This window comes from Oryx dammah, unplaced genomic scaffold (assembly GCF_014754425.2).
Source record: "Oryx dammah isolate SB20612 unplaced genomic scaffold, SCBI_Odam_1.1 HiC_scaffold_4, whole genome shotgun sequence".
In the NCBI taxonomy this organism is placed as follows: Eukaryota; Metazoa; Chordata; class Mammalia; order Artiodactyla; family Bovidae; genus Oryx; species Oryx dammah.
In genome coordinates this window covers 54,756,368-54,782,641 of record NW_024070188.1, presented here as the reverse complement: position 1 = coordinate 54,782,641, position 26,274 = coordinate 54,756,368, and the positions used below count along the sequence as shown (strand labels likewise).

The 26,274-nt window shown below is 36.5% G+C and overlaps 1 protein-coding gene across 2 annotated transcripts in view; it reads right to left on the bottom strand.

Moving 5' to 3' along the window:
• The window catches only part of LAMA2 (laminin subunit alpha 2), a 676,446-nt gene that overhangs the window by 276,324 nt on the left and 373,848 nt on the right, over positions 1-26,274 (bottom strand). For both annotated transcript variants that reach the window (XM_040238873.1, XM_040238874.1), the window contains exons 15-17: positions 17,913-18,024; positions 11,799-11,912; positions 6,854-6,981 (exon numbers count right to left, since the gene is read on the bottom strand). In XM_040238873.1, coding sequence (XP_040094807.1) covers positions 6,854-6,981; positions 11,799-11,912; positions 17,913-18,024 — 354 coding nt within the window. The remainder of the gene's footprint in view (positions 1-6,853; positions 6,982-11,798; positions 11,913-17,912; positions 18,025-26,274) is intronic.

Here is a 26,274-nt window from a genome sequence, read left to right as displayed (position 1 = left end):
GGAAAGACTAGAGATCTCTTCAAGAAAATTAGAGATACCAAGGGAACATTTCATGCAAAGATGGGCTCAATAAAGGACAAAAATGGTATGAACCTAACAGAATCAGAAGATATTAAGAAGAGGTGGCAGGAACACACAGAAGAACTGTACAAAAAAGATCTTCATGGCCCACATAATCACAATGGTGTGATCACTCACCTAGAGCCAGACATCCTGGAATGTGAAGTCAAGTGGGCCTTAGAAAGCATCAATACGAACAAAGCTGATGGGGATGATGGAATTCCAGTTGAGCTATTTCAAATCCTAAAAGATGATGTTGTGAACGTGCTGCACTCAATATGCCAGCAAATTTGGAAAACTCAGCAGTTGCCACAGGACTGGAAAAAGTCAGTTTTCATTCCAATCCCAAAGAAAGGCAATGCCAAAGAATGCTCAAACTACTGCACAACTGCACTGATCTCACACGCTAGTAAAGTTATGCTCAAAATTCTCCAAGTGAACTTCCAGACGTTCAAGCTGGTGTTAGAAAAGGCAGAGGAACCAGAGATCAAATTGCCAACATCCACTGGATCACCAAAAAAGCAAGAGAGTTCCAGAAAAAACCATCTATTTTTGCTTTATTGACTATGCCAAAGCTTTTGACTGCGTAGATCACAATAAACTGTCAAAAACTCTGAAAGAGATGAGAATACCAGACCACCTGACCTGCCTCTTGAGAAACCTATATGCAGGTCAGGAAACAACAGTTCAAACAGGACATGGAACAACAGACTGGTTCCAAATAGGAAAAGGAGTACGTCAAGGCCGTATATTGTCACCCTGCTTATTTAACTTCTATGCAGAGTACATCATGAGAAATGCTGGGCTGGAAGAACCACAAGCTGGAATCAAGATTTCTGGCAGAAATATCAATAACCTCAGATATGCAGATGACGCCACCCTTACGGCAGAAAGTGAAGAAGAACTAAAGAGCCTCTTGATGAAAGTGAAAGAGGAGAGTGAAAAAGTTGGCTTAAAGCTCAACATTCAGAAAACTAAGATCATGGTATCTAGTCCCATCACTTGATGGGAAATAGATGGGGAAACAGTGGAAACAGAATCAGACTTTATTTTTGGGGGCTCCAAAAGTGACTGCAGATAGTGACTGCAGCCATGAAATTAAAAGATGCTTACTACTTGGGAGGAAAGTTATGACCAACCTAGATGGCATATTAGAAAGCAGAGACATTACTTTGTTAACAAAGGTCCTTCTAGTCAAGGCTATGGTTTTGTCATGTATGGATGTGAGAGTTGGACTAAAAAGAAAGCTGAGCACTGAAGAATTGATGCGTTTAAACTGTGGTGTTGGAGAAGACTCTTGAGAGTCCCCTGGACTGCAAGAAGATCCAACCAGTCCATCCTAAAGGAGATCAGTCCTGGGTGTTCATTGGAAGGACTGATGTTGAAGCTGAAACTCCAATACTTTGGCCACCTGATGCGAAGAGCTGACTCATTCAAAAAGACCGTGATGCTAGGAAAGATTGAGGGCAGGAGGAGAAGGGGACAACAGAGGATGAGATAGTTGGATGGCGTCGCTGACTCACTGGATGCGGGTTTGGGTAAAGTCCGGGCGTTGGTGATTTATAGGGAGGCCTGGTGTGCTGCAGTTCATGGGGTTGCAAAGAGTCAGACATGACTAAGTGACTGAAGTGAACTGAACTTAACAAGTATAGGATGAGCCCCAAAGTCCACTCTAAAAGTTCTCAATTCTTTCAAAAATTTAAAGTTTAGTACTTCTGATGCATACAAAGAAGTAGCATTCACAATGGTAAGTATACAGAACTTATCAAGAGCCTACTCTCTGTTCAGCTTTGTGCCAAGAATATCTCTAATTTTATTATATAACACACATATCCTAAGAGTTCAAGGACTGTCATGTGTCTCTTATCATATTTAATCTATAAGTTATGTGATGCCAAATTTAAAAGAATATAAACACTTGAAATGTTTACAGTTTTATTTGCTTCTCTAGAGATAAATTTCACTACCTAGTTACAATCTATAGCTGGAATATATACATCACCAAGATGAGATGGCTAAGCAAACAGTGGACACTGTAAATAGTTGATAAAGTGATATATATGTATAATTTAAATATTATATGCTTGTCTGTATCCATACATCATAATAATTATACCAATCTATCTCTAGCTCCCTACACATTTGATTTATTTTGCAATATTATCTAAGAAATTTGGAGCCAAAATGCTTGTGATCTATAAGATTTATGACCAGGGATTAAATAGATAAATCACAAGGCAAAACTATCACTAAGCCTTACACTTCTAGATGAAGGTTGCAGCAACCTTTAGTTGAATTTTTTTTTTCCTAAATAGTCTGTGAACATTCAAATCACATCTCCTGGATAATATGTGACTAGTCAATTTATTCCTCAGAGTTTCTAACTCAGATTATAAGAATAATGACTTTTCAAAAACATTTTTAAAAGGAGAGTTTCTCTAAGTCATTAAATATCCCATTATTTAGTGAATATAAATTCAGGTTATAGATTAAAATTAAATTTTGTCTCATCACAGTTGTGCAGCTGAATTATGTTAATTTTCAAAATTGTGGTAAACTTAAAAAACCTAATACCTCTAAACATAAATTTTTAAACAAAGTGAATTGTCACTGTTCCTTCTTTTTACTAAAACAAAAATGCCACCTATCTATTGTAGCTGATTTTCAATATTTATTGTTAGTTTCAGGTGTACAGAAAAGTGATTCAGGTTTTTTGCAGATTATATTCCACTCTAGGTTATTATAAGTATTAGGTATAATTCCCTCTAAAAATGCTACATTTAAAGTTGGCATTTAAAATAGGTTTTTGTACTCTACTGCTAATTCTACTTGTAAGGATAAAATTATAACCTAATAATTTAATAATTATTTAATGTAAATGAAAACGCCTTAAATGAAAGGATCTTTAAATATTTCATTACTGTTATTACTGAACTTTCCTTAAAGAGTCAAGATCTGCACAATATATCAAACTGGAATACCATACTTAGGAACATTTTATCACTGGATACTAGAACCTCAATTCTTTTTATCACTGACAGATGATGGATGGTGTTTAATGCTTGCTGACTTTTTTCTTTCAGGAACACAATTAGAATCCATTTTAAAGGAGAAGCACAGTGAACAGAGAAGGATGGGTCATGAATGCCTATAATTACCCAAGCAAAGTTCTCTCCTTAATGGCTCATCCATATTTATAATAATACCAGTACAATTTGAGGATAAATTAATAAGGTCTATATATTCACTCGATTATATAATTCTGCAAATGTTTTAGGCCAGGACTCATGTGGTACTATGAATGGCCAGCTCTGCTGGACTGACAGCTATGCTAATGCCATTGATATTTTGGTTGCAAAGGAGTGCAATGCAGATGAGTAACTAGATGCCATCCCTTTGTTTTCCTTAAAGTTTTGTGTAAATTGGATGGTTCTGGAGAATTCCACTAAAGCGAGTGAGTCGGTTCTCCATAGCTTGATCTAATCCTTCACAAGTACACCAGAGAGCAAGATTTGTGTCATGGATGTCCAACATATTCATTATTTTCCAGATTTCCTTTTAGCCTTCTTCCTCTTCTCTGACATCCCTGGTTGCCAAAAGATCTTCAGTTTGGTAACCATCCAGGCACATGCCCTAAATTCTGAAAATATTCTGATCACTAATATATGTTACTCCATTTCCCATTTAAGTCTCTTAATGTTATCGCTTAAAATGCAGTGTTTCTTAAAGAAGCCCTAATGTAAGACTGTAGGGGAAAGGAAAGCACATGGACTTTAACTTTAAAATTTCAACTCTGATACTTTAATTATGACTGAGTAAATTACTTAATAAATGATCAGTCTCAGTATTAGGCTTACCATGTTCAATCATGGTTTTAGGTGCTTGGTGCATTTCAATTTATGTGATTCTCACAACAACCCTCTGAGAAGGTCCTAATTATGACAAGAGAATTGAGACACAGAGAATGTAAGTTACTTTCCCAGAGTCATACGGCTAGAAAGAATGAAATTCAGCATTTAAATCAAGGAATTCCAGTTCCAGAGATTGGCACTATAATGCTCTTTTCCCACTTGAAAACTCCTTTCTTAATATTTAATGAAAGCAGACTATTACATTCTAGATATAAGGTCAGGTATTAGATTTGGCATTAGAGAGTTCCAGAAAAACATCTATTTTTGCTTTATTGACTATGCCAAAGCCTTTGACTGTGTGGATCACAATAAACTGTGGAAAATTCTGAAAGAGATGGGAATACCAGACCACCTGACCTGCTTCTTGAGAAAGCTATATGCAGGTCAGGAAGCAACAGTTCAAACTGGACATAGAACAACAGACTGGTTCCAAATAGGAAAAGGAGTATGTCAACGCTGTATACTGTCACCCTGCTTATTTAACTTCTATGCAGAGTACAGCATGAGAAACGCTGGGCTGGAAGAAGCACAAGCTGGAATCAAGATAGCCGGGAGAAATATCAATAACCTCAGATATGCAGATGACACCACCTTTATGGCAGAAAGTGAAGAGGAACTAAAAAGCCTCTTGATGAAAGTGAAAGGGGAGAGTGAAAAAGTTGGCTTAAAGCTCAACATTCAGAAAACGAAGATCATGGCATCTGATCCCATCACTTCATCAAAAATAGATGGGGAAACAGTGGAAATAGTGTCAGACTTTATTTTGGGGGCTCCAAAATCACTGCAGATGGTGACTGCAGCCATGAAATAAAAAGATGCTTACTCCTTGGAAGAAAAGTTATGACCAACCTAGATAGCATATTCAAAAGCAGAGACATTACTTTGCCAACAAAGATCCGTCTAGTCAAGGCTATGGTTTTTCCTGTGGTCATGTATGGATGTGAGAGTTGGACTGTGAAGAAAGCTGAGTGCTGAAGAATTGATGCTTTTGAACTGTGGTGTTGGAGAAGACTCTTGAGGGTCCCTTGGACTGCAAGGAGATCCAACCAGTCCATTCTGAAGGAGATCAGCCCTGGGATGATTTCTTTGGAGGGAATGATGCTAAAGCTGAAACTCCAGTACTTTGGCCACCTCATGCGAAGAGTTGACTCATTGGAAAAGACTCTGATGCTGGGAGGGATTGGGGGCAGGAGGAGAAGGGGACGACAGAGGATGAGATGGCTGGATGGCATCACTGACTCGATGGACGTGAGTCTGAGTGAACTCTGGGAGTTGGTGATGGACAGGGAGGCCTGGTGTGCTGCCATTCATGGGGTCGCAAAGAGTCGGACACGACTGAGCAATTGAACTGAACTGAACCTTCAGAAACAGTTTAATAAGTGGTTGTAAAATAATGCCAAGTATAATGCCTGACCCTATGCCTAGAATGTAGTAGTCTGCTTCCATTAAATCTTAGTTCTTTTCCTCTCCAGCGACTAAGATGGAAATTCTGATGGAGGGATGTTGTCAGGGAAGAGTAAAAGGATTTCATGTGGGCTGAAGTGCAGGAAGCGTAATTCCTAACGTAACTTTTAAATTCAAGACAGAATTAATCTCAAAATCTTTAACTTCTGGTATTCATGGATTCTACCAATAAAAGACCATTTTTATTAGGCATATCATAGATAAGACCACAAAATATGACCAACTTGGTAACACCTTCACATTAAAAAGTTGTAACTTTTTAACCTGTAACATATAATCATCATGAAAAATTTTTGCTCTTCAAGGATTACTACAGCATTCAGAAATAGATGAAAATTACATACAAAAATATGAATTAAGCACTAAACTTACCTTTAAGAAAATTTTTAAAAATTTGATTTAAAACTACAGTTACTTACAATGTTTACTAATAAAAAGTATTGATTAGAATTATAATTAATATGCTTACTTAAAATAAAAAGAAATTTTTGGTTTCAGGGTCTTTCTTACATATTTGCTTATGAGATGGTTGCCCCTGAGGGGAAAGTGAATTACAGCGTCTGAAATAATGTGTTCCCCTAAAAGGTAAAGGGAAGATCAGACAAAATATATACTTTAAAAAGTCTGCTACACAAAGTTATTGTTTCAGATGAACAAGTAGAAAATTTTTTAAAAAACAGATATCCGGATAAGTAGAAAAATTGTATGAAGTTTGCAGTAAACTTTTCATGATGTGTTTTATGCAAACTAAAGTGCTATCATCCATATTTCAATATTTTATAGTTTGTAATACCATTAAACTATTTCAATAAGATAAAAATATATATAAAATATGATATTATATGATAATATGATAAATCATGCAATAACCAAGGGATAAAACTGTGGTTAAAGGTCAACTAGATTTATTTCTTATTTTACCTTTTTGAGGGATTTATGACTTGCCTAAGATTTACAAAGTGTGTGACTGGGACCCAAATAAGCAGCATTTTATTAGTAGTATTTTTTAATACAGTATGAAGGGGTGTGTGTGTGTGTGTGTGTGTGTGTGTGTGTATGAAGGGGTGTGTGTGTGTGTGTGTGTGTGTGTGTGTGTGTGTGTGTATCTGTGGGTATGTGTCTAAGTTTGTAAAATATATGTCTGTTCTTTGGAGTTGGTTTAGAAATTCTATTTGAGTTCTATCTCTTAGATACTAACTCCCCAAAACTAGATCTAAAAATATTAAAAATTTCATGGAATAAACAGCCATAGCTTTAAATATTTTATATTTAGAAAAATTCATATTATCTTCCTGATAAATTTATGCACATCTTTATTATTTATTTATGTGTGACAAGAGAAAGGGTAAATTCTATATCAAAAATACACTTGCAGAACCAGATTCCCAACTCTGGAAAGAAGTAAGTTTGTTACTCACTTATTGGATGGGCTATTGAGTGGACAGGCACAGGGCTGACAGTCGTCAGAGGTTCCTTTAGTAGGATCACCATAGAAACCAGGAAGACATTTATTGCAATATGGGCCATCAGTGTGATCCTTACAATTCTGAGGAAGAAGTGCACATCAGAGTTTATTATTCCAGTCTCCAGCATCAATGCATTACCAAAAATAGGTCTACAGAATCATTAGTCTGTTCCCCGCCAGGAAGAGTAATTTCCCACATAAAATGGTCAATTTTATAGCTGTGAAATAGCATTGAAAGTTAATTTAATATCTAGCTTATAAACTACATGCTACTTTCAGCATATGCATACTTAACAAAAAGATGACTGAAATTCACTATAAAGTTTTTTCATTATGTAAATCATATTTTCTTTTTTTTTTGGTTTTCATTTTTTTCTTAAAGAAATATGTGTGAGTATGTGTAGTAACATACATTTAGACTCTACAGAGACTAAATGACATATGTTTGATGGAAACTGTACCTGATTTAGGTAAAAATTAACTGTTCAACTTAAAACTGCTGATTTAATGAGAACTGTGGCTAATCATACAAATCCTCTGAGACTATAGCCTTCCTACATCTGAGATTAATCTGGACCTCAGTACCTCTGATGATGTGGACATGCACTAATGTATTACAGTTGTGAGGGCCTTGCTTCACTCATGATTATAAGATGGGAAGGCTGAGAAACTTTAAATGTATACTAATAAATAGTAAAACCACAAGGCATGCAACAATTTCCCTCAGACACTGGTTTTGAAAATAAAACAGCATTTTCCATCAATTAGTATTTTCTGGAAACATGTACTTTTTAAAAATAAAGAAAATCAAAATGAAGTAATTTATATCTTGATTTCTTCATATTAATTAAAGTAGATTTATCAACTTAGTGTTCACAAAATTCATCAAGACTGGTAAAGGTGAACAATCAATTAATGAATGAAATTGTCTATAGTTTTCAATAGCACAATTTGATCAATTTGTATGATGTTTTGGCATTGTGTAGACATAACTTCTTCAAACTCCTGTAATACAATAAAATGTATATAATGCCTATTAAATATCATACAGCATAGATTCATTGTGACAAATATATTTTTAATCTTACAAGCATATAAAATTCTATTTTTTCTCATTTCAAAAGAGTTCATCAGAGTTTGGAGTATAAAACCTTTAATTTTATCATAAATAACCAAATATGTAGAGGAAATAGCTAACAGCCAAAATATAAATTCATTTTAAGCATAAAGTAAAAATTTATTTACCTTGATGACCAATGGGAGAGCCAGTTTGATTTAATGAAAGTTCTGAGTTATTCCAGTATATTTTAAGTTCTATTTTAATTACATTTAATAAATATATTTAATTTAAAACCACATAAATAACATTTCAAAAAACAGTTGGTCAAATTCCTTGGTGAGAGGGACAGATTACTGAATAGAAGATATGAAATGGAATCTAATAATTTAAATCTGAATCAATTGCTTACATTCTGTAAAATGTCAGAGCTGACGCCCGTAATATATGCAGCTTTCAAGTTCTGAAATCCTATGACAGTTTGAACTACAAGTGAATAGGTGATTCTTTAGTATCTGTTAATACTTGAAAATAGGTTTTTCCTTAAGGTATTTAAAAGTCTCAAATTTATTTATCAACCTTCTATCAAAGTAGCAAAGATGTTAACTTTGTTATCAACACTTGTCTGAATAACAGCACATCTGGTAGGAAGTTGCCAAACATGGATCAATCTGATGAAAGGCTTTCCTCTTTGATTTCATCTTCATATTAGTTCCTTTCAGTTTTCAAGTTTAACTAAAGTTGGCTCTTACTAAAAAAAATAGTATGTTTGTTGCAATATTCTTTGTATATTGTTATACGGACACAATCAAAATTATATCTTCAAAGATTTAGGGGCTTTAAAAAACAAGATCATAAAACTGATTATGTTTTAACCATGTTGAAAATGGTTTTTCTAAAACTCAACTGAAAATCTTGTACAACCCAGAGACCCTGCTTTGCTTTACTAATTTGGAAGAAAAATAACATATTTCTTACATTTCTAAATGTCATATGTCACTGAATGGAAATAATAAAATTAATCTTAAAACTCAACTGTTTTTGTAGTTGAAACCATAAAACAGTAATAGACAACAATACAATGGAAACTCAAACTGAAAAAAAGATGAAAGGTTCACTCTGATGGGCTGGTGATTTTTATAGGTATCCTGCTCCAAAGTGCTCTCCAAATGTCTTTTCACATCACTTATCACAAGAACAATGACAAGGAGCAAGTATGCAATCTTCCCATGTGACTTGACTGTTTCTTGCTGCTAAGTCAGTTCAGTCATGTCCGACCCCATAGACATCAGCCCACCAGGCTTAGGTCACTTCAGAAGTACTGCAAGTCAAACTGATCTTTCAATATAGGTCTACACTATAAAAGAGGTCTGGATTTTGGTCTGATATCAAAAAATATTTCAATTTATTTCTAATTAGATTTCAAAGCCAAACTAACTAAAATGTAGCTTATCTGGGAAAGTTTCAAAATTTTTTGTTTAATATAATGCTAGGAGGGAAAGCATAAATAATTTTTTAAAAAGAAGCTAAATGCAGAGCAACTGAATGGTCAGATTGCTTTTGATGTACAGCACTTAAATATTTTTATCGTTGTGGATCATGTTAGAATTAATATGCTCAAAATGGGACAGCAGCATTTAGTTATCAGTATCATTTCAAATAGAGCATTTGGAAGTCTCCAGAAAATATCTTACATTATTATCTATTTATCAGCTACAATGGAAAATTCAGAAAACACGCCAGATTAAGGTTATTAAGGTCAATCATTAAGGTCTCTGTTGCTTCCCTAAGATCGCTTGCTTATTTGAAGTAGCCTCCTATCTCCTTGTCCATGAAACAAATTCAATAAACTAGAGTTCATTAGTAGAAGGTCTCAGATAATCACTGATTCCCCTCACTTCTTCCCTCCAAAATTATGCTGGATGAAACTATCTTACTCTAAAACAATGGGCTTTCATTCTTAGAAATATCCTATAACCAAATGGACTAATAGCATGATTTTAGACTTAATCTTAATGAATGCAGCATGAAATATTGCTATGGGAAGCATTATGAGTCTGTTATCATGAAATATTAATTTTTGTCTTTTTAGGTTTAAGTAAAACAGTTATGACCAACCTAGATAGCATATTGAAAAGCAGAGACATTACTTTGCCAACAAAGGTCTGTCTAGTAGAGGCTATGGTTTTTCCAGTGGTCATGTATGGATATGAGAGTTGGACTGTGAAGAAAGCTGAGTGCCGAAGAATTGATGCTTTTGAACTGTGGTGTTGGAGAAGACTCTTGAGAGTCCCTTGGACTGCAAGGAGATCCAACCAGTCCATTCTGAAGGAGATCAGCCCTGGGATGATTTCTTTGGAGGGAATGATGCTAAAGCTGAAACTCCAGTACTTTGGCCACCTCATGAGAAGAGTTGACTCACTGGAAAAGACTCTGATGCTGGGAGGGATTGGGGGCAGGAGGAGAAGGGAACGACAGAGGATGAGATGGCTGGATGGCATCACCGACTCAATAGACATGAGTTTGAGTGAACTCCGGGAGATGGTGATGGACAGGGAGGCCTGGCGTGCTGTGTTTCATGGGGTTGCAAAGAGTCGGACATGACTGAGCGACTGAAATGAAGTGAACTGAACTGAAAACAAATCTATATCTGTTTTGGGCTGAATATTTGTTTAAAGGTAACTCAATATTTTTCCCAAGGTACATTTAAAAAGACTTATTGTATAATTAAAATGAAAATCACTTAGTCTTTCTGTTCATAACAATGCCATTTGAAAAATCTACTGATCCACAAATTAAGGCTATCATGCTTTATCCCGCAATGCAATTAAACAAAATCTTCTATAGAGAAAACAGAAAGAGCATCAATAAAACTAAATGTCAAATCACATTGAAACAAAAGCCCTGAATTTTCATTTTAGATTTTTCCCAGAAGCTTTTAAGTGGAAGAAAAAGGGGAGGGGAGGGGGAAGAATGAGCAAGAGAAAGAGAGAACATTAAGAAATACAGATAACAGAGGCTGCCTTAAATTCTACAGGGAAATGAGAATATGATATCCTCCTAAATTGGCACCATTTCAAATTGTGTTTCTGCAAGATTAATGAAATGAGAAGTGTTGTTTCAAGCTTCATGTCATATCAGACAATATAAAACTAACATGCCCTTGAGTTAATCAGAATGGTCTATTCAGCATAATCTCCAATCCAAAAGCTTCTTAGCAGGATGGAAAGTGCTTCACCCTCTATAGAGCTTTTTTTCTGGTTACTTTATTTACTTAATAGTAGAAGGAGTAAGCATCTCTGGTGAATATGTGTTGCACATATTTATTATTTTTAATTTATACACAATGTTTTGAATTTAGTTGAATGCTGAAATTTTTCAATAAAAAAGAATGTAGTATGCCCTCATTTTCAAAGTGATAAAAAAGTATAATTATTCCTATTACAGAGGTTATATTTTCTATTTTTCATATTATGGGGTTACAAATCATTTCCTGTTACAGAAATGCAGTCAATTTTTGGGTAGAATTACATAAGGGGTTGAAACCATATATATTTGTGGCAGATATGTATCCCAGTCATTAGTTATGTTTTATTATGATATATCTGATTTTAATTCAATCCTTAGACTAACGTGAGTAAACACTTCCTAATGCTTGGCATCAGGAAGACCACATATGAAAGAACCTTCTCAGCTTCCAACTCAGTTCAGTATAAAGATAGCCGTCAAATCCCTTCTTGACTCAAGTATTTAAGGTCCCAAAGGTAGTAATTGAGTTGCAGGGCTTATTGAGCTGATTTCAGCCCTGTCAGTCAGCAACCCCAATGGAGAAGGCACTTACCAGGCATTCTCCAGTGGTATCATCACAGGATTCCGCATGAGTAAAGCACTGACAGGGTTCACAGATGCCACCAAGAATAGTGCCATTAACTCGTCTGTGCCTAGGCCAACAAGACTGAAAGGAAAATATGGTCTCAAGTTAGTCTCAGGGATTTTTTTTTTTAAGCTTACTTTTGTCTTCAGCAGATAAACATATTTAGGTAGCAAATCCAGCAAATGTCCATGTCAAAGCATTGCCATTATGGAAATATGGCTACCAGAGCTACTCCTCCTGACACAGGGGCTTCGTACTGACCTTAGTGTTATTGGCAGGTATGAGATTAGAGGAAGCATTAACTTGATGACTCTTCTGAAATAGCAAAATAAAGCAGAGATATAAAGAACTGAACCATGACAGTTTCAAAGTAAAAAGCACAGACAAGAAAACAGAAGAAAAAGTATTGGAAAAAAGCAGCCGACATAAAGGGACTCTTCAGAATCTTAGCCTACTAGAGCATTTAATGTCCCGTCCAAGGATTGTAGATTCTCTGGAATGTCTTCCCTTTCTCACATGCAAACTGCCCTGAACTCTGTCACTTTCAGAAAATCTTTGCCAACAGCTGGAAAAAAGGTAGCACTCATCTTGCATTTAATCACCTACATGGCTGACTTCTGCACATATATAATTTATAGTTCTCATTCTCAACTTCCTCCATCCTATTATACTTTCTCAAATTTACACAAAATAGTTTATGACTTATTTACCATACATTCCTTAGATATTTTATTTTATGGTTTTATTCCACTAGAACTCTAGTGATATCCATCATTCCTTTTAAAAGTGCAAAACACTTTCTCATACAAAAATAGAATTCTGATTAGAAAAAAGGGTATTTGGGTCACAGAGTATCTGTGTGTCGGTGCTGGCTTTCAGTTCACTGTCAAGTTTAAGCATCCCTTCTGTGGGGGTCACTATCAGCTAGACAGGGTACAAAATAAAGGCGGCAAACACTGCTGCCCTGTAGGAGCTTATGATCTCCCTCAAGTGACAACTGCATTTTGTGGGTTATGTACTGTATTTCTTGATGGTTAACTACAACACAGTATATCATGGAAAGGCCTTTTTTTTCCTAGCTGAGAGTGGAAACAAGAGAGAAACCACTGAGGTAATAAAAAATATAGAATTGTGCTGTGTATTGTTGGAAATGTTCCTTCTGCCTCAGGATATGAGGATTCTTAAATTTGAACATCAATTGCAAAGATATAGAAAAAGGATGATCTGATACTTTATATCCTAAAGGAAAACAAAAGCAACTCTCTTAATTTGGGCAGTATAGAAAAGAAGGTGTCAATTTTCTAACCCTTTCTATTAATTTTTCATCATTAAAAATATTATCACCCTAGACTCATTATAGAATAGATTTTGCAATGTAATATATATTTCTAAAAACTGGTGAAGCCATATATTCAGAAGGGAGTAGATATTAAGGGTGTTGATAGTAGGGAGAGAACTGACTTACTGTTTTGAGGAAAAATATTCATAGAATTGTCATTAATAAGATATATATTATATACAGGTATATATATAATATATAAGGTGTGTGTGTATATATATATATATATATAAAACAAGGTATATATGTGTGTATATATATATCTGCAAATATATTACTTATCCTACATCCTCTTTAAATTTCCCAACTCTTTACACCTCTCTCTTAGCCAGTGATTTCATCTAATTAGTCATGAGAATATTGAAGGCAGTGGAAACTGTCTTTCCACTACCAAGTATGCAAGCACAGGCCCATATTTCCATTAGTCATATTTCCCTCTGGAACAATGGGGATGAGGCATGCAGAATTCCTTATACTCTCAAAGGATTATCACCCCACTTGTAATTGTTTTCCCAATATACCCACTCAGTCCTGCATCAGTAATAGCTTTCCTTTCTGTTAGATCATTACTATCAGCTCGGAAATATGACTTGTATCTCTGTAAAAAATTAGCTAACAGAAAAAAAAGACAAAAATACTCTCTTAATATCCCATAACTTTCAGTTACCTATTTTTTCTTTTAGGTAAGACTGCTCTAAAATATCTTTTCTTTCTCACTTCCCTTCAATGGTTCACTCCATCCTAATCTGTCTTGTGCCATAATCACTGGGTTAAAACTGCTCTTGTCCATGCCACTGAATTCCAGGGAACCAAATCAAATGAATGATTCTACAATTAACATTTTATTTGATCTCTCAACAAGCTATGGTTTAGTTGATTCCTATCTCCCTCAAAAGCCCTCTTCTCACAGCTTTCGTGATACGGTTTCTGCCCATCTCTTTGCTGTCTCCTCTGCTTCAACTCCCTTCTCATGGTCAGGAACTCTTGGGGGCTTAGTCATTTTCTCTTTTTTCCTCCACACTTGCTCCCAGGTAATTTTATTCAGCTGTCTAGTTGATGATTTCTTCCAAACACATACCTCTAGACCAGACAGATATTCTGAGGTCAAGACCTACATATTCTAACTGAACATTGACAATATACTTCATAGCTCTTTCAAACCTAATATTTCTAAAATGGATTGTTGATTTTATCATCCCCATCACAGGTGTTCCTTCCCACAGTTTTCCTCAGATAAGTAAACGGCATCACATTCAGCTGCTCAAACTCGACATCTGACTCATTCTCAAAACCATTGTTACTTTCAATGTTCCCAAGGCATGTCTATCAGTAAGAATGATTGGTTCTACTAACAAAATCTATTTAAAATAAACAGCATGTCTTTTCACATCCTCTGCCATTATCCTAACAAACGTCTATCATCATTACATTCTAACAAAATAGCATATTAACCATTTTACTTCCTGCCATCCCTGCCATGTACAGTATGTTCTACACACTGTAGTTATAATGACTTAAAAAAAAATTTAACTCAGATCATGGTATCGTATCAAATGGCAACCCACTCCAGTCTTCTTGCCAGAAAACTTCATGGACAGAGGAGACTGTTGGCCTAGTTCATGGGGTTACAGAGAGTCAGACATGACTGGGCAGCAGGAACAGAAAAATTTTCTTTCCATTGCATTTAGAATAACACTACAAAATTTTAATCATGCATGCAAGTTCTGAGTGGTTTGGCTCTTCCAGGCATGTCTTGTGCTATGCTCCCCTTGCTTATTAAGCTCCAGCCATATGTGCCTTCTTTCAGGTCCTTGCAGATTCCAAACTGTGTTTTACTTCCTCATTGGTTCGCTTTACCTAAGATGACCCTAGAGCTCAGTTTAGATGCTATCACCTTAGACAGTCTTCCCAACAACCTCTCATAATATAGTCCCTTCTATCTCATCTTCCTACAACTGTTCTTAGAACCTCTATCAAGGCCCCCTGCTTGCTGTCTTCATGGAATTTATCATATTTATTTAAATTTTCTTTCTGGCATATAGTCTAAGCTACCATCAAATGTGATGTCCTTGAGGTCACAGACTGTATGTGTATTGTTCATCACATTACCATCCACATCAAGAGTTTTGATCATCTCAGAATGCATGGTCTTCAATACCTGTTAGCTAAAATTAAACTAGGAATGCTTCCATGAAGTAGTTAATATTTCCATCATGTAGAAGAGGAAACTGAGATTTTAATTAAAACACATTTTTAGTACCTAACTTCGCTTTCACTTCCTCATGTGTCCCACTTGTTAAGTGAAATGAACTATGACAATTCTAGGAAAGTATGGAAATATTTGAAAAATAAAATGTGTAGGGATTTATAAAAAGTCGAAATGATTAAAAAATTCTGGATCAACATTTATGGCCCCAAAGAAAACAGAAAAGAATGATTTATCATGGAATCAAATAATCTGTTTTAGGCAAGCTAAAATTAAGACGTTAATACTTAGGCCACCTGATGTGAAGAGGCAACTCACTGGAAAAGACCCTGATGCTGGGAAAAATTAAGGGCAAGAGGAGAAGGGGGCAACAGAGGCTGAGATGGTTGGATGGCATCATGGACTCAACAGACGTGAATCAGCACGCGCCAGGAGACAGTGAGGGAACGCCTGGTGTGCTGCAGTCCATGGGGTCTCACGATGGGACTGAACTATAACAACAACAATGGTGTTTGGAGTTTACTCAGCTTTTAAAGGACTTGGGAATATCAGTGGTAACAAAACTAGAATGTGTGCCCTTTCAAACTCAGTAAAAAAAAACAAATGAAATCAGGAAAAGATGGATAGATAATAGTGAGCTACGGGACAGGAAGCTTCAATAAAGAAAAGAAAGGATTATTAGAGAGTAAAGAAATGAAGAAGCCTGAGAGAAACTCCAGAGTTTCAGAGTTCCTTGTCTTCTGATTCGATCAATTTCTTTTATGGATTCCAAGGTAACTTTATTTATCCATTATTGTGTGAGAAGCACAGGAAGCTTTTCTTATCCTTCTTCTGTTTCTTTGTTCTGACTCTTCCACACCCACTTGCTTCTCTTTTCCTACCTAATTGTTACCAATATTTCATTTCCAAGTCAAGATTTTTCTACCCCAGGACATTTTCTGTGACATCTCTCTCCACTGGAACTGATCACATCTTTGAAAGATTATTGCACTCATGTCCTGTACCACTTACTGGTGCCTTAATTCTATAGGGCTGTGATCCCATTTATCATAAGTATGTGTTCTGTCTGACTAACAGACTGTTAGCTCCTTAAGAACAAGGATTGTGATGTAACCTTGATAATCCCCCTCAGCATCTAGGGTAGAATTTACCAAAGATTCTCAATAAATGTTTTGGTGAAAGAAAAGAAGAAATGAAATGCATAGCCAATGAAATGATTCTAATACAGACAATTTCAGATTCAATGGGCATTTGAAATTTGTACAGAAGATGATGAAGAGTACTGAGAATCACCAATGTGGGAATAAGTGTGAAAGCAAGAATATAATAAGAGTAGTTTATTTCAGTTGAAATAAGAACTTAGAGGTTCAAAGAGAGCTTTCTGGTTTGAAATAAAAACTGCTAGGTTCTTAATCAAAGAATATGTTTCATCAAATACAACATATATTTTATATGTGAAATCAAATTTGGGTTGACAGAGCTAATTTATTTCCATTATTATTTCTGTATTCTCTGTATGAATTTTTAAAAAGTGATGGTGAATTACATTTAGTTTTATTTTTAGATAGGTGAATACAAGCTCAGTTAAAAAAAAACACATCTGACATGAATATGACTCTAAGCCCTGTGTATCCTCTGGAAGCATGCATTATTTTAAAGTACAAGAGAACTGAAAAGCAAGGCCTAGGGTATTTCTGTAAATGGCTTAATGGGGTAGTGTGCTGAAGTGGAACATCTTGGTACACTCAGATGATTCCTTAAAGGCACCATTTTTAAAGAATTTAAGCTCCTATTTATACAAAGCCATGCCCTCTATCAGGGAAATGGTGCTTACATTTTTTGAGCAGATTTCAAGTAAAATCAATTTTCAAACCACCTACAACATACATAAAAGTAAATAAAAATTATTACCTTAGAAGGACACATTGCAATATTAAGTAAGGAACATTAATCTAGCAAACTGAGACAACAATAAATATCTCAAACTTTAGGTGCTAAACAAATCAAAGACCTGTAGAAAATTTTCCGAATCAAGGTATTTCTTCTATATATTATGTTCTTGACATTTTAAAGATTGAGTCCTTCAGATGACTGTGAATTGGTTGTATTCTTAGGAATAAAGTAGAGAAAGAATGTGGTACATAGGATTAAAAAAATGGAGAAAGTGAAAAAGAAAAGAAACAGTGCTAAATTCCTCTCAAGCACTCAGGTGGAAATGAAGGAGAAATATATTGAAATAGTATTCTACCATCATTCATCCCATCTTATCAACAGATTAAAGAGAAAACAAAAACTTCCAAAAGCATTAGATTTTTAGCTATTATGTCATAAGGAAAAATATGATTTTAAGATGACATCATATGAGTAACACTCTATTTGACAGTCATGACTTCTGGCAGACATTGAAGTTCTTCAAGTAGTAAGACACTATCATTTGTGCAATCCTTGATGAAAAAACTAAATTCATTTTAGAATAGTTTAATAGTTAATGCTAAAGAACTTAGAATGCACCGAAGCTATATTCTTGCAAACTTACTTCACAGGAGGAGCCAGTATACCCTGGTGGACATTGACAAACTTCCACAGCTGTTGCAAAGCTTCCGTCAGTAGGATAGGGGACTGCAGATTCAAGGTCAACAGAGCTCAGCCTGAGCAGAAGGAAAAGAGATGGTAAATAAGTAAACAAGCTCCTAGGTGTTACATCTCTTGAGGAACAGTATAGGAACAATGATGTAAATATAAGCACAAGTTTATGATGAGAAAGAAGGCAAATGAATATAACTTGAAATTCTGGTCATTCATCATATTAGGCAAAGTCAGCCTATTAAAAGTGCTCACAAACAGTACCACAATCAAATGCTGAAAAGATATAAGACCATTCTTGCTCATTTCTTGGTTTTTGGCTATATGTTTTCCCTATTTTTTTTTTTTTGATAGTTTAAAATCATAGTTGAAGGAATTTTTAAAACAGGAAATAGTCATATGACTGACTTATTTTTAATAAACTAGAAAAGCAGAGGGACACAATATTCAGTCCAATCTTTTAAATTCAAACAAAAAGGGAAACAAAGGAAAAGAAAGAAGTAAATTATTTTTGTTGCCTTTTTTCAGAAATAAATCTGCATTAAATAGGTAAAAGTGAAACTTTATCAATGTTGCTATATTCAGTTCAGTTCAGTCACTCAGTCGTGTCCGACTCTTTGAGACCCCATGAACTGCAGCACACCAGTCCTCCCTGTCCATCACCAACTCCTGGAGTTCACTCAAACTCATGTCCATCGAGTCGGTGATGCCATCCATCCATCTCATCCTCGGTCGTCCCCTTCTCCTCCTGCCCCCAACCCCTCCCAGCATCAGAGTATTTTCCAATGAGTCAGCTCTTCACATGAGGTGGCCAAAGTACTGGAGTTTCAGCTTTAGCATCATTCCCTCCAAAGAAATCCCAGGGCTGATCTCCTTTAGAATGGACTGGTTGGATCTCCTTGCAGTCCAAGGGCCTCTCAAGAGTCTTCTCCAACACCACAGTTCAAAAGCATCAATTCTTTGGTGCTCAGCTTTCTTCACAGTCCAACTCTCATATCCATACATGACTATTGGAAAAAACTTAGCCTTGACTACATGGACCTTTGTTGGCAAAGTAATGTCTCTGCTTTTGAATATGCTATCTAGGTTGGTCATAACTTTTCTTCCAAGGAGTAAGCGTCTTTTAATTTCATGGCTGCAATCACCATCTGCAGTGATTTTGGAGCCCCCCTCAAAAAAGTCTGACACTGTTTCCACTGTTGCCCCATCTATTTCCCATCAAGTGATGGGATCAGATGCCATGATCTTCGTTTTCTGAATGTTGAGCTTTAAGCCAACTTTTTCACTCTCCTCTTTCACTTTCATCAAGAGGCTTTTTAGTTCCTCTTCACTTTCTGTCATAAGGGTGGTGTCATCTGCATATCTGAGGTTATTGACATTTCTCCCGGCAATCTTGATTCCAGCTTGTGCTTCTTCCAGACCAGCATTTCTCTTGATGTACTCTGCATAGAAGTTAAATAAGCAGGGTGACAATATACAGCCCTGACGTACTCCTTTTCCTATTTGGAACCAGTCTGTTGTTCCATGTCCAGTTTGAACTGTTGCTTTCTGACCTGCATATATGTTTCTCAAGAGGCAGGTCAGGTGGTCTGGTATTCCCATCTCTTTCAGAATTTTCCACAGTTTATTGTGATCCACACAGTCAAAGGCTTTGGCATAGTCAATAAAGCAGAAATAGATGTTTTTCTGGAACTCTCTTCCTTTTTCCATGATCCAGCAGATGTTGGCAATTCGTTCTCTGGTTCCTCTGCCTTTTCTAAAACCAGTTTGAACATCTGGAAGTCACAGTTCACATATTGCTGAAGCCTGGCTTGGAGAATTTTGAGCATTACTTTACTAGCGTGTGAGATGAGTGCAACTGTGCAGCAGTTTGAGCGTTCTTTGGCATTGCCTTTCTTTGGGATTGGAATGAAAACTGACCTTTTCCAGTCCTGTGGCCACTGCTGAGTTTTCCAAATTTGCTGGCATATTGAGTGCAGCACTTTCATAGCATCTAATCTTTCAGGATTAGTTAGATCTATTTTCCTAAATTGTTTTAGGCCTAAATTAAATTCACTGCTTTCTATATGAGTTTCATTTTATTGGTACTTCTGTACAGATCTGGTGATTTTAGCAGAGAGATTTTGTATCACTTGTTATTTTGAGAAAAAGCTGATTTGGCCAAATTGAAACTGCAATTACATAAAATGGTATCTATGTACGTTGTGTGTATGTATTCCTTCCAAAATATGCAACCAATATACATTCACAATTTAAATAAATGTCATCAATGTCTTATTGGCTTTTCACTTTTTTTAAAAAAAGAAAATACAAAATCTTCATTGTTAAGAACACAAGCTCAAGAGCCAGAGAGATCAAGATTCACATGCTGTCTCTGACATTTACCAGTCCCATAGCCTGGGAGAAATGACTTAACATCTCTAGGCCTCAATTGTCATCTATGTATCAGAGATAATACACGAGTCCATACATAATGAATTGATTAAAGGATTAAATGAAAGAATGAATGCAAAGTTGTTGATGTGGTACCTAACTCATGTATGTGGTTATAAAATGCTAGGTATTTTATTAATATACAGTGACTGTTGAAATAGGATCAAAATACAAAGGAATAAAATTTCTATGACCTAAACTAGATTTTTGTCATTTTAATGTATTAAAATAAATTTTAAATCAACTCTAAGAGCACAAAATTAAATGACTGCTCTTGATTCATAGATAATTATTGCTTTATAAAATAACTGATAGATCTCCATAACATCTAATATGCCATTATTTAACTATAAAAAAGATACAATGACTCTTGCTAGGACATGCATTTTTAGTTTCTTCCTTAAGAGTGGTGGTAGATATTTATTGATTGGTGATTCACAATTACCAAAGACCTTGCCAGTTTGAGAATCTATGTTGTAATCAAGCCAGAGAACAAAGTTAATAGGCTCATTGAATGTATCTTCAAAAGTGACAATCTTTAAGCTATAAGTTTTCTGGCAACAAGTTTCTAAAATCTCTGCTTTCATCCTGATTTTCCTAATCCTAGAAGCTTGATAGGAGCTTCCCTGGTGGTTCAGGTGGTAAACAACGTGCCTGCAATGAGGGAGACTCGGGTTTGATCCCTAGAAGGGACCCTCTGGAGATCTTACCAGTCCCATATTGTGGAAGAAATGACTTAATATCTCTAGGCCTCAATACTGTCATCTGTGTAACAGAGATAATACAAGAGTCCAAACATAATGAATTGATTAAAGGATTAAATAAAATAATGAATGCAAAATTCTTGATATAGTACCTAACTCATGTGTGTGGTCATAAAAAGCTAGGCATTTTATTAACATACATTGACTGTTGAAATCGAATCCAAATGAGTACATGACTAATCTACAGGACGGTCCCCTGGAAAAGGGAGTGACGACCCACCTCCAGTATTCTTGCCTGGAGAATTCCATGGACAGAGGAGCCTGGTGGGCTACAGTCCATGGTGTCATAAAGAGTCGGACATGACTGAGCCACTAACAACAACAAAGAGGCTTGATAATACCTTGGAACATGTATAAGTTCATACATAATTGAGAAGTAGAAAAGGAAAATCATCTTGAAATCGTAGAAAACAGACATTTGGATGGGAATGCTGTAGGTGCTGGGTGCTAGTTGGCATTGTCTAAAGACAAGCGAAATATATTTACCTACAGATTGACTCATTTGACACCATTTTTTTGGATGCTTTCTTCTCTGGGGGCACAGTTTAGACAGCTTGGCAGAAGGTTCTAAACTGGCAAGCATTAAAAATCACTGTTTTACAGCATTTGGGTTACATAGAGTTTTAAACAAATTTTCAGTCATTTTTCTCCCACCAAATAAACTTGTATATAAAGTGTCACTGGCACTATTTTTTAATCGAGATGAATTTCACATAACATAATCACTTTAAGGTGTCATTTAATATATTCACAGTGTTGTACAACCACCATCTCTGGTTCCAGACATTTTCATTAGCTCCCCCTTCCCCCTCCACAAAAAAACCCTGTGTCTATCAAGCAGTCACATTCTATTCCACCATTTCCTCAATTCCTGTCAACCATGAAGCTGCTTCTGTCTCCATGGATTTACCTATTCTGGATATTTCATACAGATGGACGTATATAATATATGACTTTTTGTGTCTGACTTCTGTTAGCATAGAGTTTTCAAAGTTCATCTATGTTGTAGGACATATCAATATTTCACTTATTTTTATGGTAGCAATATTTTAAAGCCACTCAGTCTTTAGCATGCATAAATATTCTTTCTTGATTTTTTGTTTATTAATCTTATATTGATTGTCCTGGGACTATATCTATATATATAGATATAGTCTGACTCTTTGTGACCCCATGGACTGTAGCCTACCAGGCTCCTCTGTCCATGGGATTTTCCAGGCAAGAGTACTGGAGTGGGTTGCCATTTCCTTCTCCAGGGGATCTTCCCAACCCAGGGGTCGAACCTGTGTCTCCCGCATTGCAGGCAGACACTTTACTGTCTGAGCCACCAGGGAAGCCCAATATTCTATTATTGTGGTATGAATATACCACATTTTCTTTATCCATTCATCTGTTGATGGATGTTTGGCTATTGTCACTCTTTGACTATTGTAAATATACTGCTATAAACATTTGTGTATAAGTTTTTTGAGTACCCATTTTTAATTCTTTTGGGTATATAATTAGGAGTGGAATTTCTAAATGTGGCAATTCTCAATACAACATAAGGTTTGCAAGAGTTACTAAAATAAAAATACTACTTGCTTATGTTAACATGAGTTTATAAGCTAGTTCTTAAGAAAAGAGGTGTGTCATCTCTAAACCTAGCCTGATCAACCTCAATACACACTCAACACATTTTTATTGGATGGATGAATCTATGGATGGATAGAAGGATAGACGAATAGTGGGTTGACAAAGAGACAGATGGATAAATGGATGGATACAAGACTAAAAACACATGATAAATGAATACATAAATGGATAGAGTAATGGAATGAAATTATATTACGAGTAGTGAGTAACATACTCCAAAACAATACACTGAAGTTTAACATCCATATTTAGATGAATAAAATCAGACAAATGAAAGAAAAATTACTTATTTGATCTAACAAAAAAGATAAATTGAAAACTGTTAGCATTAGGACTTAAGGCCAAAGGCCAGAACTCATCTAAATTTATTGTGACATCTAATTGCCTGCAACTAATGGACTCTCACATGACAAAATTGTATTTCTGATCACTTTAATTTCAGAATTAGATGATTTCATGATTACTATACTAGTTGATGAGATGACTGGATGGCATCACCGACTCGATGGACATGAATTTGAGGGAACTCCGGGAGTTGGTGATGGACAGGGAGGTCTGGCGTGCTGCAATTCATGGGGTCGCAAAGAGTCGGACACGACTGAGTGACTGAACTGACTCACTGACGGATACTAGTTGATAGTGAAAGGATAGGGAAGCCTGGCATGCTGCAGTTCATGGAGTTGCAGAGTCAGACATGACTTAGTGGCTGAACAACAATACTAGTTGATTGGGCTTTCCAGGTGGTGCAAAGAACCCACCTGCCAATGCCAGAGACAAACAGAAGATCCCCTGGAGGAAGGCCTGCCAAAGCACTCCGGTATTCTTGCCTGGATAATCCCATGGACAGAGGAGCCTGGTGGGCTACAGTCCATGGGATCTCAAAGAAGACACAATGGAAGAGACTTAGCATGCATGCACACTAGTTGATTATCATATAAAAGACTATCATAGCTTACTAACCAGGAGCCTGGTCAACTGTATATCGATATAGCCCCAGGACAATCAATATAAGATTAATAAACAAAAAATTAAGAAAGAGTATTCATGCAAGCTAAATTGAACTATTTTGAATCCTAAAAGATGATGCTGTGAAAGTGCTGCACCCAGTTCAGTTCAGTCGCTCAGCTGTGTCTGACTCTTTGTGACTCCTTGGACTGCAGCATGCCAGGCCTTCCTGTCCATCACTAACTGCCAGAGTCCACCCAAACCCATGTCCATAGAGTTGGTGATACCATCCAACCATCTCATCCTCTGTCGTCCCCTTCTCCTCCTGCCCTCAATTTTCCCCAGCATCTGGGTCTTTTCCAATGAGTCAACTCTTCGCAGGAGGTGGCCAAAGTATTGGAGTTTTAGCTTCAGCATCAGTCCTTCCAATGAACACCCAGGACTGATCTCCTTTAGGATGGACTTGTTGGATCTCCTTGCAATCCAAGGGCCTCTCAAGAGTCTTCTCCAACACCACAGTTCAAAAGCATCAATTCTTCGGCACTCAGCTTTCTTTGTAGTCCAACTCTCACATCCATACATGACCACTGGAAAAACCATAGCCTTGAATAGACAGACATTTGTTGACAAAGTAATGTCTCTGCTTTTTAATATGCTGTCTAGGTTGGTCATAACTTTCCTTCCAAGGAGTAAGCATCTTTTAATTTCATTGCTTCAATCACTATCTACAGTGATTTTGGAGCCCAGAAAAATAAAGTCAGCCACCGCATATGCCAGCAAATTTGGAAAACTCAAGAGTGGCCAGAGGACTCAAAAAGGTCAGTTTTCATTTCAATCCCAAAGAAAGGCAATGCCAAAGAATGCTCAAGCTACTGCACAATTGCACTCATCTCACACACTAGCAAAGTAATGCTCAAAATTCTCCAAGCCAGGCTTCAACAGTATGTGAATCGTGATGTTCAAGCTCGATTTAGAAAAGGTAGAGAAACCAGAGATCAAAATTGCCAAGATCCACTGGATCACCGAAAAAATGAGAAAATTCCAGAAAAACACCTACTTTTGCTTTATTAACTATGCCAAAGCCTTTGACTGTGTGGATCACAACAAACTGTAAAATTTTTCAAGAGATGGGAATATCAGACCACCTGACCTGCCTCCTGAGAAACCTGTATGCAGGTTAGGAAGCAACAGTTCGAACTGGACATGGAACAACAGGCTGATTCCAAATAAGAAAAGGAGTATGTCAAGGCTGTATATTGTCACCCTGCTTATTTAACTTATATGCAGAGTACATCATGAGAAACACTTGGCTGGATGAAGCACAAGCTAGAATCATGATTGCCGGGAGAAATATCAATAACCTCAGATGTGCAAATGATATACTTATGGCAGAAAGCAAAGAAGAACTAAAGAGCCTCTTGATGAAAGTGAAAGAGGAAAGTGAAAATGTTGGTGTAAAACTCAGCATTCAGAAAACTAAGATCATGGCATCTGGTCCCATCACTTCATGGCAAATAGATGGGGAAATAGTGGGAAACAGTGTCAGACTTTATTTTTGGGGGGTCCAGAATCACTGCAGATGGTAACTACAGCCATGAAATTCAAAGACACTTGCTCCTTGCAAGAAAAGTTATGACCAACCTAGGCAGCATATTAAGAAGCAGAGACATCACTTTATCAATGAAGTGGTGCCAACCGTCTGGTCAAAGCATTGGTTTTTCCAGTAGTCATGTATGGATGTGAGAGTTGGACTATAAAGAAAGCTGAGTGCCAAAGAATTGATGCTTTTGAACTGTGGTTTTGGAAAAGACTCTTGAGAGTCCCTTGGAGAGCAAGGAGATCCAAGCAGTTCATCTGAAAGGAAATTAGTCCTGAATATTCAGTGGAAGGACAGATGCTATAGCTGAAACTGATTCTTTGATCACCTGATGTGAAGAACTGATTCATCTGAAAAGACCCTCATGCTGGGAAAGATTGAATGTGGTAGGAGAAAGGGACGACAGAGGATGAGATGGTTGGATGGCATCACTGACTCAATGGACATGAGTTTGAGTAAGCTCTGGGAGTTGGTGATGGACAGGTCAGCCTGGCATGCTGCAGTCCATGGGGTCGCAAAGAGTCGGACACGACTGAGCGACTGAAATGAACTGAACTGAAGTTACTTCAGTCATGTCTGACTCTTTGCCATCCTATGGACTGTAGTATCCAAGGAGAAGGAAAAGGCAACCCACACCAGTATTCTTGCCTGGGAAATCTCATGGACAGAGAAGCCTGGCGGACTACAGTAAATGGGGTCGCAAAGTTGGACACTTCAGTTGAAGCAACTAAGCGTGGACTGTAGTATAGCAACATTTTAAAACAGAAAGAAAGTAAATGACTACATTAAGAAACAATTTAAAATGGAACAAAACAAAAATATTTTCAGTGAACTACCAGCTTTCATTTGTCTTTGAAACAACAGATGTTCCTCTCCTTAATCTATGCAACCATTTTGAGCTATGAGAAATTTCAGCACTCAAACATCCTTCCCAGCAATAT